Source organism: Rhyacophila brunnea, unplaced genomic scaffold, assembly GCF_057557595.1.
Source record: "Rhyacophila brunnea isolate RB1 unplaced genomic scaffold, BYU_Rbru_1.0 scaffold_1, whole genome shotgun sequence".
Taxonomy (NCBI): Eukaryota; Metazoa; Arthropoda; class Insecta; order Trichoptera; family Rhyacophilidae; genus Rhyacophila; species Rhyacophila brunnea.
Genome location: NW_028232751.1, coordinates 25,880,306 through 25,896,000, shown reverse-complemented (window position 1 = coordinate 25,896,000; position 15,695 = coordinate 25,880,306). Strand labels below are relative to the sequence as shown.

At 32.1% G+C, this 15,695-nt stretch overlaps 1 protein-coding gene across 1 annotated transcript in view; it reads left to right on the top strand.

Annotated features, from left to right (window-relative positions):
- Positions 1-9,499, top strand: part of LOC147079623 (prostaglandin E synthase 3-like) — a 35,995-nt gene extending 26,496 nt beyond the window's left edge. The window contains exons 5-6 of the mRNA XM_085942590.1: positions 2,365-2,451; positions 4,702-9,499. Coding sequence (XP_085798716.1) covers positions 2,365-2,451; positions 4,702-4,775 — 161 coding nt within the window. The 3' untranslated portion in view covers positions 4,776-9,499. The remainder of the gene's footprint in view (positions 1-2,364; positions 2,452-4,701) is intronic.
- Positions 9,500-15,695: the final 6,196 nt, after the last annotated feature.

The window sequence follows — 15,695 nt, the reverse complement described above, 5'->3', positions numbered from 1 at the left end:
GCTGCACTTGAAGTGTATACTGAAATCTAAAGGAATTATTGATTTTTCCATATGGAATAGGCTTTCAACTAAATTCACATGGGTTTGCGAACATAATTTTTGACGTTTAATAAGGTGATGGGGGGGCTGTTTATTGGTTGGACTTAGGCCTAACAGAACTGGCCAACTGTTTTGTGTGGTGAGGTAAAATATAAAAATTTACCTCTATAGTCTTATTTTATAGTGCCAGCACTGCAGACATCGATTGTGTGGGTCACTGGCTGTTAGGAAAAAAATGTATTCGACAGCCACACATTATTCTCTATGAGTGTTGAGCTGTCAAAATTTCATTACGAAAAAGCCACTGTTTTAAAATCATACATTCCATGTTGAAACTTTGTATTCAGGAAATCTTTATATACTTTGCAATTAAAATATTTATACATAGGTTCTGTTGTAATATACTTTTATTAGTACAATACTGAATTAAATATTATTTCTATAATTTTATATTAACGGCCCACGTGCTCGTCGTAGGTCAAAATTGAGTTTTTATTGTATTTTCAAACCATGATCCTGGACACTCCTTAAACGTTGTAGATAATCTATTTATATAATTTTGAAGCCTTATTATCCTTTATAGTTATTTTAAACATTTAATGACTGCATAAAGTATTTTTGTTACATAAAATAGTATTCTTTTAAACCTCTCGCTCTAATGTTTTAGAATATAGTCATATTTCGGTACATAACTGTGCAGTGGTGTTAAGATTTTTTACGTTTATTAATTTTTAAACGCATTTATGAAACCATTAGTATAATTTATTACGAGATAATTTTTGTAAAATATTCACGATAAAAAATTATATTGATAATCTCTGTGATCCCAAATTTGACAAGAATTAGGCATTTTATTATTCAAAAAATCGGCAAGATTAACACATTTGAAGATGATTCTAAAGATACTTATTATAAGCTATGTCTTTGACCATTCAAGTGTGATAAACATCTTATGAATAATGATTGCTTTATAATAATTATTGACCTAAAAATAAGGTAGTGTTTTTTTGAAATACGCCATTTCTTTTGTCATTCCCCAGTAGTTAAGCTACAACATACGGCCGTAGCCATAAATTGACAAACTATAATTGAAGTAGGGAGTAAAATGATATTGACGCGCGTGTTTGAACATGTACCGTTTAAAAAAAAATAAAAAAAAATTCGGTTAGGTACATGTTCAAACACGCGCGTTATCATAATTTTACTCCCTACTTTAATATAATTTCTACATATTATAGTAATATTGCGGTAGTAAAATTAACCCAACTACACAATTGTGTGGGCTATTTTTCTGGAAAACTGTTGGTTTTTTATTTTTATTTTTTAAATATTTTTTCCAATTTTCTATGATACTATTATAAATGAAACCACCATAAAAATAAAAAATAATCACCGGGACTGAAATCTGCCGCTAATGAGATGTTGCTATCTCTTATATCACTAAGGTACAGGTGAGTCAATCCTGATAGTGGGTCTATATGATTTTTTCATGTAAGGATGTCTCCTATACTGCACTGAAAATATTTAAAGCATCGAAAATTATATTTCTTCTGGATTAATTTTTGTTGAATACTTTTTCTAAATCCCTCATCATGATTTGTTGTGCTTTGGTCACTGACACATATTCTTCAGGCAAGAAATGCGATGTGGCCAAAGAATTGTAAGTTTTTGCTTCTGAATGAATAGGACCCATTCTTTCGAGGACTACATTATTACAGTAAAACCTTGTTAATACAAATTCCATGGGATCGAAAATCGAAAAAAAAATCGAATTACAAATTATAAAATGTATGGGGGAAAAATATTAAAATTTTGAAATTTTTTTTTTCATTAATATCGATTACGATCATAGATGTGCCTACCACATTTCCAGTTCCGTGTGTGTTAATGGGTCATAAAATGTCAGGATTATTTTTATTACCTTAAAATAAGTAATTTATGATGTTTTAAGAAAAGTCTGTCACAATTTTCAATGACAGGCTCATGAAATAGAGTACTATATTACGATTTGTTGAATATTTTTATATGCCAGGACAAAGGTATGGTTTTATATGAAAATAATGTTCAAGGCACTTTTTTTTCGCGAAAATTTCGAATTATGGCGAATTTTTAATTATCCGTGTTCTTATTAACGAAGTTTTACTGTATTCTTTATTTTCATGATATCCTAAGAATTAAACAGTAAACCCACACCTTGAAAGCCTTAGTTTTATCACTTATTACTTGTGTCTGAATCCATGGCTCTGCATCATACAAGAGAATAGAGAAGAATTCACATTGCCAAGGCAGCATAATTAATTTTTTGGATACATTGTATGATTACAGGTGGTGGTGGAGGCGGCGGCATGGGAGAAGGTGGACGTAACCTCTCATCCCTCGAAGATATGATGCGAAATATGGGTGGATTAGAAGGTTTGTGCTACTATCATGTTTATTTTTGAATTTGATAATTATAGTAATAATTTTTTTCACCGCTATTGGGCGGGTACCCATAGTGCACTTATTGAGGGTTTTTTTCCTTCTCACACGGGAAGACACGAGCCATCGGGAAGGTAACCAAGCGAGGTCATTAATATTTAATCAATATCACAGAAAACAGGCGCTTAATGCAGTAGAAGGGATTACAGTTGATGTTAACATGTTGTCGTCTGGACACATGCAAGGACGTTTTTTTATACTATCGGTTGTTTGCGGCTTACGTAAAAATACAGAATCGCAAATTGGCGCAAAATACCAAACTGAAAAAAGAATGGTCCGAGTGAGATTCCAGATATATTTTTTATAATAAAGAATCTTGTAGGTATTCTTAAGGCAATGTCTTTACCTACCAGAGGCACCTAGCAGATGCATCAAAAAAATGTCTCAAAATGCAAGCTTCGTATTTTTCCGCTAGAAATATATATCAAATATACTATATGAGTTGAATATTTGCATAGATTTAGATTGGACACATGCATACTGCATTTACATTAACTGATAGAAATCATGCAGATATTGGTATTTATATTTAGTTTGGGAATATAATACAGTATAACTTCGATAATTCAAAATCCAAGGGACCCTGAAAATTTGATTTCGAATTAGCAAAAATCGCTATAAATTGAATTTTTCGAAAAAAAATTTTTTTTCGTCAATTTGTATGGAGACAATGTAGTATTGAAAAATAGTGTTACGTGGTATTTACCTGTGAAGTAATTCAATGGTAAACTAGTTCGAAATATGTCTTTTTTACACTAGTAATCAGACATCCAGTTAGAACCTTACCTACCAAGAATAAAAATTCTTAAATAAGAATGTTGTTCCTTACGAAAATCTAATCCAGATTCATACAAATTCACAGTAAAAACGGATACCTAATAGGTGCTTCAAGTGCTTAAAGTCAGACAACGTTATCTACAAAAAAGTGTTTTTTTTTTTTTTTTTTTGAGATAACGTTATTTTAAATTTACGGCTACATGATAGTCAAACAACGTTATGTCAATCTTTTCTAATTTCTTATTAAATCGTCAGTAAAGTTTAACGCTAACTACATAAGTTACCCTTGTTTTCATATTTTTTAAAAACTATCCCTATAAATTTTAACATCATCATAAGCAAAATAAATGTACAATACACAATAAATTATAAAATATTAACATTAGGTTTTAAATAAACATTTCCCTTGTTGAGTTACAAGAATCTAAAATAACGATTTTTGGATCTCCTGTAAAGTTGCACTTTTGTAGATAGTGTTGTTTGGCACTAAGCCCTCGCTATGTAGGTGTGTATTGTATTTAAAATAAAATTCTTTAATATTCTATAAACAATAATAAAAATGTCAAGTGAACTCATTAAGTCAAATAGTGAACTAGGTAGTCCTGTCAATCAAAGGGTCACTGTGTATTCATTATTGCCAGTTTAATCTAAACATTCAGTTGTTATCAACCTAAATTTAAAAAGAAAACAAACTCATTGTTTATTAAAATACATATTAAAAACGTAATTCTGTCAGTTATAAAAAAATGACACAAGTTAGTTACTTAATAATTACGAAATTTCGTGAATAAATGTTTTTTTTTTTTTTACTGAAAACCATTTAATGGCTATGTGCTAAGATTACCTTGTAAAAAAAACAACATGATTTTCACATTAATAAAATAATGGATTCTGAATTTACATGAATGACAAGTACATGAACCTTGATTGACATTCACTGCAATAATAATATTGATGCATGGATTAGTCATTTGTGTCATAGTACGTTAGGAGTTTTTGGGTATTTCCACAACTTAAACTTTGGGTCTCCCATCAGTAAATTTGCAGATGTTTGCCTACTTAATTGCAGTCATTAAATTTATTACTTTCTAAGAAAATAAGTATTTTACTATTATTTATTTCGATTTATATGGATGAAAATGGCCTTTGGGACCAAATTCCATTTCGAAATACGAAACAACGAATATTTCGATTTATAACGAACTTTTTGTATGAAAAATGATTCTTGGGGGTTAAAGTTGACGAAAAATTCGAAAAACGGCGAAATTCGATTTATCGTTTGTCGAATTATCGAGGTTCTACTGTACAATTATCAAGTAATTACATGTTATGTAAAGCAGATGATATTCTGTGTAAACTTCTAATTAACATCACCCATATCTAATGTCGTCTAATTTTTTTTTCCAGATATGGGAGGAAAACCTTCTTTTGATGACATTGAGCCGGATTCTGATGACGATGAAATACCTGATCTTGAATAAGAACAACTCTCTTAATTATGATAATTTGTAATTCTTTAACGATAAAATATCTTCGACCCAGTTCGATCTTTATAAACAAACTCTAAGTCCGGTGCCACATTATAGGATATAACATGAAAACGGATCTTTGGTAAAGTACAGCCTACAGGCTTACATTTACACGTTGCCAACATTTCGCCGATATTTCATATATTTCCACCAGATTGAAATAATTTATCATTCATGATTTGAAAAGCCAAAATGTGTGGAAGATGTATGTAGACAATCTTTATTAATTTTGGATGTTGCATATTGAAATTATTTAATTGACGGTTATGATTGATTTCAGATATTTTAGACACTTGTGTGATATTCCGTTTGGATTTTTGTAATGATGGGGGTGGTGTTGGCAACAAAGATAGCGATTTTTTGTATTTAACAATAAAATTACCCAGTGAATTACATTTTTAGTGTGAAGTATTTATTATGAAAGTTTCTGTATTAAGCAATATCAATTATAAAATTGAGCAGCTGATGATTGTAGGGGTACAAGTGACATAACTAAAAAAAGCACTTGAATCTCTTTAATATTCAACTCTTCGATTAGTCCCATACATTTTAATTTTAACTAATAAATATAAAATCTGAAGTATGTATAATTTGTGTTTGTGTTGCTTAAAATCATCATGAATTCCATTATGATTTGAAATGATGATCGCTTAAGGAAATACAATTAGTTTATATAACAAAATGTCCTTTGTATTTCACAATAACTCTTATATTGTAATATTTAATTTCAAACATTCGTTTCTAAATATTTTATAACTAATGAAAACATTTTCACCCGGCATGTTGCGGAAATGATTTTTTTTTAAATCTGATAAATTACTTTATATTTTACATCATTTCATAAATAATAATTGAAAATATAACTATTATTTCAGGGCTAATGATAGATAATATGAAAGTATTTTCTTGGTCAATATATTGTTGGGTTTTTAAATGATTCCTCTTCATTTTACCAGCTGGATTTTAACCCTTTGGCTGCTAGGATGTTTTTTCAAAATCTGGTCGAGAATTGCTACCAATTATTGTCGATAAATGAAAATATTGTATTATTTTTAGACACGTTACCACTCTAATTGATTCTTTAAAATCGGAATATTATGAAAATAAGTTTCATAATTAATTTATCGCTTTGAATAGATAATGAGGCAATTAAATATCCCGCGCTGCATGTACCGTTAAAATTAATTGAACATCTCATTCACACTCTCATAAGGACGATAACGTGCGTGAGTGAAGCGAACTATCCGCACACGGAGTTTTGATTTTTACCAGCTATTTGAAACAATCGGTTACTTCAAAATATTATTTTAATTCCATTTGATTGCGTTGGCTAACAACACTTACTCCCCATAACATTGTGAAAATTATTCCTCATTTGGATTATAATTTAAATTCCTGCAAAATGATTACGGACAGCGAAAGTGATGGTCAAATAATGGCAGAATTAGCAGCTCTACCGATTCTGATAGTGAATTTCGTCTGTAATTTTTTCATATACCACCATTTGAAGAAATTCCGGACCCAAAACATCCACCACCGACTGATGCGTTGCCAATATCATATTTTGAGTTATTTTTTATGGAAGAGTTGTGGGAACTTATTGTCTTGGAAACTAATTGATATGCTCAACAATATATAACTTCCACATCCGTATCTACTCATTCAAGAGTTGAAAAATGGCGTCCGACAACATTCGGAGAAATGAAGGCTTTTGTGGCTATTATCATGGAGATGGGGTTGACAATACGACCAAATATAGCATACTGGTCCACAAACTCCAGGTGCATTCCGTGGTTTGGGAAAATGATGGCTAGAGATAGGTTTTTACTGTTATTAAAATTTTTGCATCACGAATCTTATATCCTCTAAATCAGGGGTCGTCAACCTTTTTATGCCTACCGTCCACTTTTGCTTATTTTTCATGGTTAAAATTTCCTTACCGCCCACCAACATCACTATATTTCAATCCATTATATGGAAATTTCTAGAAGGAATTTAGGAGATTTGAAGTTTTTATAACCAACATTTTATTCATTGCAACAAAAAAAGAGTGCATATATTGAAATTTTAAAAATCAAATTCAAATAATGAGAACCTTGAGCCTGATGCTGTGTGACTAAATATTTTATGTCTGGTTCAATTTTCGTTAAAAACAAATGAAGGTCTCCTCTTTCAGTGATTTTCAGATGATTTCTTTGTTTTGTCATGATGTTGTTCACCACACTGAAACCTGATGGGAAAGGGTATTAAAATATCTTTAATTGTTTCCCACATTTTTTTATTTTGCCAAAGTTTTTGGCTTCCGGAACTATTGAAAATATTTTTGGTCTCGTCATATTTCAGTTCCAACAACTCTTCTTAATAAATTATATCAACCTCATCCAAATTTACGGTGAAAGGATTTATCATCCAATTATGTCTTTAAATCTTATTTTCATATCAATTTTAAGTTCTCTGATATGGCAACTGAACCTTTCGATTTCTTCTGGTGTTATATGTTCTTTTATAGATATTAATTCGGGAAATTGATAAAATTCTCTCTTCAGAAGGTTACGATGGAGAAGATCAAGTTTTTCGATAAATAAGGACATAGTATTTTTACAACTAATAAGTGTTTTAGTGGCACCTTGAAGCTGCAGGTTAATTTCATTAAATCATTTGAAAATATCTGCCAAATAGAAAGCATCATGCTTAACTGTTTTTAATTGTTGGTAGAATAATCCCCCTCGTGATTTTCCTCTAAAAGCTGCATAATACTGTCACATAATGCTACAAAGCGAGACAGGCATGCACCTTTAGAGAGCCAATGAACTTCTGTGTGTAAAAGTAGCCTGATAAATTGCTCACTGTCCTCGCACAAAACAGCTGCACATCTGTGAGCATTATCTTACCACTTTTCGCAAAGATAAAGCAATCATTTCAGTCTGCGTTTGGTTCGATGTTTGGACGAAATTGTAATTAGGCACGTGTTACTTTCTAAATGTAGCAATGAAAAAAGTTAATCCGATCACAATGTGTTTAGTCCATGGGTGAAGCTATGCCGAAAAACAAAAATTGTGAAGCAAAATTTTCAAAGATTTTGGGGTAAAAGCAAAAATTGCCCACCGCTCACCACGAAAGCCGTACCGCCCACTAGTGGGCGGTACGGACCAGGTTGACGCTCGTGCTCAATATCATCAAAAATATGACCGTGTGCAAAATTTCAGCCATTGATCATGCCAATACTCTCTTCCGACATGATAATACGCCACATCAGTATATTTCCATTGTTGAATCCCTTGTTGGTAACATAAAACCATACAGAACTTCTACAATACTTGCCAAACAAAAAACATCATAAGTGGGGGATAAAATTTTGGATGCTGTCAGATTCAATCTCTAACTACTGTACGTCATTTTTTTGCTATAGGGGAGCAAAAACACCAAAGATCGTCAGGCTATAAAAGAGTATGGAGTTGCGCAATTGTTGGATATGGTTGGTTATTTGAGAAAAAGCTATCATCTAATTACATGACATTGAGAAGAAATAGGAAAGGAGTTCCGAACTAAGTGAAACAGTTAATGCCAATGAAGACTTCTAAACATTACAGAAAAAACAATGGTCGTTGTTAGCATTCCTCGCCATTATCAAAAACAATGATATATCGTTGCGTAGCATTCTAAGCACAATATTGACAGAAAATACTGACATTAATTATTATAGATGTACAGTAATTTTATTATTTACTAGCTCAGTGTCCTGTTGGCATTCACTAACAATTATTGTTTAAATTTTGTACTCTACCAAAAATCAAACCTGTCACGATTGTTAAGTTAAATGTATGAGAAATATTTCAAATGGTAAATGGCTTTGTTGAGTTTGTAAATGTAAAGTTCTGAATATAACAAATCGAAGTGTGAATATTCCATCAGAAAATTGACAAATAACTATGTAACATGTGAAATAGATTGGCATAACACAATACTGTATGTAATTCCAGAACGATTTATCAACCATTCACCGACAAGTATCAATCGGATCTTAGCTGCTTTGTTGGATATTCCATGACAAGACATCTTTTTAAATGTGAACATAATTATTGTTCTCATTGTTCTTGTTTCATTGTACATTTGTTCTCATTGTAATTATTGGTAAAATCTGTCGGCTTAATAATAATAAAATAAAAATTAACAAATGAATGGTAAAATAATATATTTTAATATTTGAAGTAAATGTGAATTGCATGATGACAATTTAATATTGTGGTTGTCTCTGTCATAGATATTTTGTATTATTGCATTGAAACAAAATTAACGGTCAGTCCCTAACAAGGCAGCTCTCGTTTGAGAAATTATTTGATAGGTTTTGGATCGGTATGTAGTTTCAATGCGAATTTTTAGTGTTTTCATTATATAATATGGAAATTCGAATGTTAATTGCTAATTTCGGATTGACTGAGCGAAAGACAATATCTAAATATTCATACATGACATAACTTATATCGCAAGTTTTCAAAATAAAAAATCTGAACACCAAATACGTGTATGGGAGATTTTACTAAATAATAATAAGTAATAGTTATATAATTGTTTTCATTTCTGTAATTATGTACAGGTTGTGTGAAAACATGAATGGTATGATGATCGATAATCCATACAAGAACGTTTTAATAAAAAAGCATGAAAATATTACATAATATTGTTTTATTTAACCCTAGAATGCATAGGTCTAATTATATGAACTCTACATCTTTTGCTGATTGTCATGAACAATTATTGTTACCTATTGTAACCTTGAATAACAGTTGCATGCAGTGATTGATGTACCAAATGTTTTGATGGTTGTACGGTTGTAGGTTCGTTCCATTGAAACTGAATCAAACTGGACGGTAGGATCCGTTGGATTTCGGACCATTTGGGAGAATTTCCACAGGAACTCGATTTCTGATGATTAATTAGTGTTGCCAGTACTTAAAATTAATTTAATAACTTATTTGTCTCTGAAACAGCAACACATTTATTGAAATGTCAACTTTTTATGAAATCCTAACCTATAGCTCGTCTACAATAACACAAATGTAACTGTCATATTAATTTATTTTAAATGTACAAAATATAAATAATGCTTCATGAATTTAGGTAGGTAGCCATTTAGTTCATTTATAAGATTTATAGGTATGACAAAAGTTTTTAAAAATTTTGCCCAAAGCTTTTCCACTGGTTTGATTGTTTTTATGTCGACAGTATAACATTGTGACTTAGACGACAATCGAACATAAATTGATAAAATTCGTTAGGTAATATAAAACCTGATCATTACGGGTTGATTTAACACAGTTTGTAGTTTAGAATCTCCGTTACAAAATATAAATAAAATGAAAATAAATTCCTGGTCTGACATGATAGTATACGTACCTAATGATATTAAATCGAACTCTGCATAGAAAATATGGCTGGAATTTTGGGAAAATAAGACAAAAAGCGGTTTCTTGTTCGCGTAGAGTTACTTATGTATGAATAATAGGTATTGAATATTAATCTATAATATACATAATTCAAGTGAACTATGGTGTAAATGTCTAAAATATTAATATGTACATCTCACGATATATAAATGCCGAATAATGCTTATCTTCACTTTAACAGATCGTCATTAGTCTATGGATCGTCAGAATTGGTTTGACGTTTCATTCCAAACCATTTCTGATGGTTTGGAATGGTTTGATTTTCAATGGAACACTGAACCAAACGTCGAACCGTTTCCGGTATACTTTCTACCCATACAATTTGTACACATAATGTCTATGGCTTAGTTTGATTTGTTTTGTTCAGTTCCAATGGAAAGAACTTTAAATATACCAATCTACCCAATCTTGGGTCGCGACCCATAGGAAACACTGATCTACACGAAATAAATGTGATAATTGTTAATAGATATATTTTAAACATAACTAAGTCGTCGTAACGAAGTTCTCAGAATTTACATGATAATCCCAGATTAACTGAAATGTTTAATGTGGTTAAGGTCATTCAAATTGACGTTTTGGAAATTAAAGATATGAAAAAAGAAATCTTAGACATTAAAAAATACTAAAACTTTATCGACTATAACTTTTTGTCTTTCGACAAGAAGTTTAAAGAATTTGAAAACAAAATAACATATTTAGAAACCCAGTTAGAAGCGGTCAAAATAAAGTTAAATGACCTTCAAGAAGAAAACAACAAAAATGCTCAGTGAGATCGTCTCCTTAATGTAGAAATAATTGGAATTCCAGAAAGAAAGGACGAAGACCTTCGAAAAATTGTCTATGCTAGGGGCCAAAATCGGAGTAGCTATTCCATACATTTCCATTTCATTCCATACAAGAAGATTCCCCCTATAATTGGCACCATCTATCGGCGTGACTAGAAGTTTTGGTTATGACAGAACCATAGATCCGAACCCAAAAAAGTATTTATAATTATAAAAACGAAATTGTGACAAAAATGAATAAAAGTCGATATTTCAATTCAGATAGGTACACTTTATTGCAATGATAATCATATTGACAAATTATGAGTAACAATATAAATTTATGAGGACATAATTATGTAATAATAATAATAGTAACGCACTCCCACCATGGAAATTATTTGTCAGCACTTCCTGTCAGATTGATGACTTCATTAATTATTTCATATATTGTGTAGCTTGAAGATTTCTTTATAAATTTTCATCGCTTGACGATCGACAACATATTGATGTAGATTCTGAAACAATAATTTTAAAATCTACCTAATTTCAAAATATAAAATGACAATGGTCGCCATTTACACTTTTGTAAGAATGCGCAAATATAATATAGACATTTTATATAGGTAGGTACGTAATTTACTCAAACATAATCTTCTTTATATACCTACCTATTTTTTATGTTTGCCTTGGTAGATTTGCAAACGTGAAAATTACAATAGGAAGGTACTATCATTATTTCGATACCACGACTGCAAAGAAATTTCAAGGGGCATACAATTGTATATACCTATAAACATAATATAACAAAAATAGACTTACCCATTAACTTATTTTATCAGCTATCGGATTGCAAAACCTTTTTATCAATATGGTTTAAAAACGCCGAACAGCGATATTATTCTGACGACTGCTTTTGTTTTGAAAATATCATGTAGAATTGACATGAAATTTGACTGATCGAAAGCTCGAATGTTGATAGGCTGGACCATAGACTAATATGGCTGGACCATGGGTGAGCTCTGATTGGTCATTGAAATGGCCTTGTATCATGCGACTTCGTGTGTGACCGTGCTGCCATCTATTCTGAAAACTGAGTATTTCTAATGTATTAGGTCAGTGGTCGGCAAACTTATTAGTCAAGAGAGCCAAATATCAATAGTACACGATTGAGATTTTTCTTAAGAGCCAAAATTCTTAAACTTAAATTATATTATATAGGTACACTGTTTATTTATTAAACTATTGGTAACTACACTGAATAAAACTTCATAGCATACGACGTAACAATGATCTTATGTGTTGATGCAAATTAAATTGTAAGTAAGGTATCCATAAAATTAAATCATGACAATAACTGACAAAAACTTAATGTAAATAAAATGGTCTTGTATCTCCTTGGAAAGTTTGGGTAAGTCAGGTTTATATGTTTTGTTTTTAATTTTAAGCACGATTCCAGGTTCTTATCAATGACTTCTCAATATACTCTTTCTTAATTTCCTCTTTAGAAATCTCTTTACTAACCACAAAACTTGCTATATTAACATTATTGGAGGATTGTATTCAGTAATTAAAAACAGAACTAGATTTTTATTGACTCTTCTAAACTTCCTTAAATGCATTCTTCCTTGCATCACCTACATGATATTTGGTGCGAAATGACGCGTGTATAATGTTTCTTTAAATGTGAATGCGCCAATTTTCCCCGACAAATAATACAGGTCGGTACGTCACGGTCATTTATGTTTTGAATAAACGCGAAAGTCTCGGTCCATTGTTATGTTCAAAATGAACATAACTAACATTCATACCTCTGGCAACCCCGACGAATATCTATGGTCACGTCGATGGAGCGTACGCGATTGGAGAGATGTCGCTGATAGAATTTCCGGCCGCAACGGACGTCGCGACGTGTGAAACAAGCAACAGGGCTTTTTGATTCTGACTGTCGTCCAGTAAAGTCGTGCTCCGCGTTAGTTTTACCCAACATTTATAATGGACGTCACTTAACGGAGCACCCTTGCGGCCGCAGTGCTTGAAGCCTCTTGTCGTTCCAATTTGGTATTTTAAAACTATTATTATTTGATTCACTACTCTTCCAATGTTTCTTTTCTAACTTAGCTGCTCGTATTTCTTTTAGTATTTCCAAATTTCAATATCGAGCCGCTTAATAACCTTTTAATGTAATTCTAATTTCTTGCTTTGACGATAATATAGTTTCTGTCAAGTATATAAATTGATCTTTTATTTATTGTTCCCACTTTATTCCACACTGTTAAATAATTATAATCTTTCACGATTTCAAGATCGTGTGGCGCCCAGGACTTTATTATGTACATCTTTAACCATAGATTGCACGCGCCTTCAGCCGTGTAAATCCTTCTTGTATTCTAATTAAATTTACAGTTGTCAGTTGCGAGGTTACGGAAGTAATAATTATTGTTCAGCTTGAAAGGGATGCAGGTAACCCATGGCCCTTGCTTATGTCTCATGCTCTCTCTTTAACTTTACACTTTACTCTATTCTAATCCTAGTTAGAAACTCTCCTTTTATTTTGTAGTTGTGACGATAATGTTCACAACTACAAAATACTATTATATCACCATTCAACTTTAAATTCACAGTTTTTGTCTTCCGTTTTTCATTGCTTCTTCTTTGTAGCCATGTCAAATAGGGCAGAGGGTATTTGTGGCAGAGCCGCACTCAAGGGGTCAAAGAGCCACGTGTGGCTCGCGAGCCGCGGTTTGCCGACCACTGTATTAGGTAGTCACGTTCGCTGTATGGAACTTGGTTTGGTTTCCCTGGTTTCAATGTAGTTTATTTCATTTTCCCTAAATCTTCCTCTTTTGCGATACAAATAGCAGGAGAGGTATCGTTTTTCCTTATGAAAATTCGACCATTTCTGACCCAGGTATAAATAAAAACCCCAAAACTTTTGCCTTAGTTTTAGTGAGTTTCAGCAGTAATTTATTTTGTTTAGTCAGATGTTCGTTAATGTACACTGAGAGTGATGATCCAGGGATGCCGATATCGCCAGAAAGTAACATTCTTCCGCCGGATCTAGATTTCCACGCTCCCGATATAATTGCAGCTTTTATATCCCTGCGACATAACCTTAATATAATGGGATTAGGTCTATTCGGAATGGGCATGTATTACTTTATTCTTGACACATAGTCGACATCGTTGGATTGAAACTCACCTTCGTGAGCACTTCACTTTTTAAGCGAACGTACATGGAGTTCGCACAAAGACGCACGACTTTTTAAATAGTGTTCTTAATTGCGACTATGTTATAATTTGTCTTACTGAAACTTGGCTTTTGGACGAAATTAGGGATCACGAACTCATTGACTTTAGATATAACATTTTCGTCGAGATCGCGATTATAAATCAGTTGGCAAAAAAATGGGTGGTGGTGTATTAATTGCAGTGAAATTGGAATTCAGTACATCCCTTCAGCCTCAGTGGAATAGTAGTGCTGAGGATCTTTGGGTTACCTTGAAGATTGAAAGTCTCACTAAAATTATAAATTTATGTTGTTCCTATCATCCATGCGGAACCGATTTTAAAACTAACCTGAGCGCGCGCTTGGAAAAAAGCTTTACCATATTATACCATTCTCATACTGATGAAGTTTTTATTATGGTAGGAGATTATAATCTTCCAAATTTAGACTTGACATCATCTGATGACGTCAACTATCTTCATCCTGTTTACAACAATGACCCGTTTTGCACCAGTTTAACTGATTTTTTATCCATCACGAACATGCATCAATTTAACTCTAAATGTAATATTAATAATCGTATTCTTGATCTTGTAATTTCTGACAATAGTAACTGCATGGTTACTTCGTGTATTACACCCCTTACTCCAGAAGATGCACATCATAAATCCCTTATTATTAGTTTTAGTATAACCAAAAAGAAAACATTACAAGCGGGTGTTCGTGAGATATATTTATTTAAATATTGCGATTATACCGAACTTAAAAAGGATCTCTCCGCAGTATCTTGGGAAACTGTTACCTGAAAACCTGTTAAACTGTTGTGAACTTCTGTTACCAAACATGAATATGAAGGATGCCTCGGCTTGTTTCTATGCTAAACTTTGGGAGTTAATTATTGATACTAACGTACAGAAAAAATGCATAACTCTAAGTCATTTTTATCCACCCTGGTTTTCTAAGCCCTTAATAAAAGTTATAAATGAAAAAATAAAGTATCATAAAAAATGGAAAAAGTACAGTAGCCCCGCCCCATAGACCAGTGTTCCGCAACCGGTGTGCCGCGGTGCATTGCTTCAAAAAAAAAAAACAAGTAATTTTTTATATTATACAATACTTACGTAATAGCCAAATGTGTGTACATGGCTGGTAATATATTTGAGCACCTGCATGAACTTAATAAAACAGTGAAAAGTCAGAATGAAAATATATTGACATGCTCTGATAAATTAGATGGATTAAGATTTAAACTCGGAATTTAAACTTTGGCAGATATAGTTAAGACAAGGATCTCTACAAAATGTACTAAAGGACCTACCAGATCACCATTACACAGCAATTAATTTTGGATCCGTCTCAAAAACATTTAACTTTGCTGCAAAAGAAATTTCATCATTAATTTCATACAATCAATACGACTGGATTCGAAACC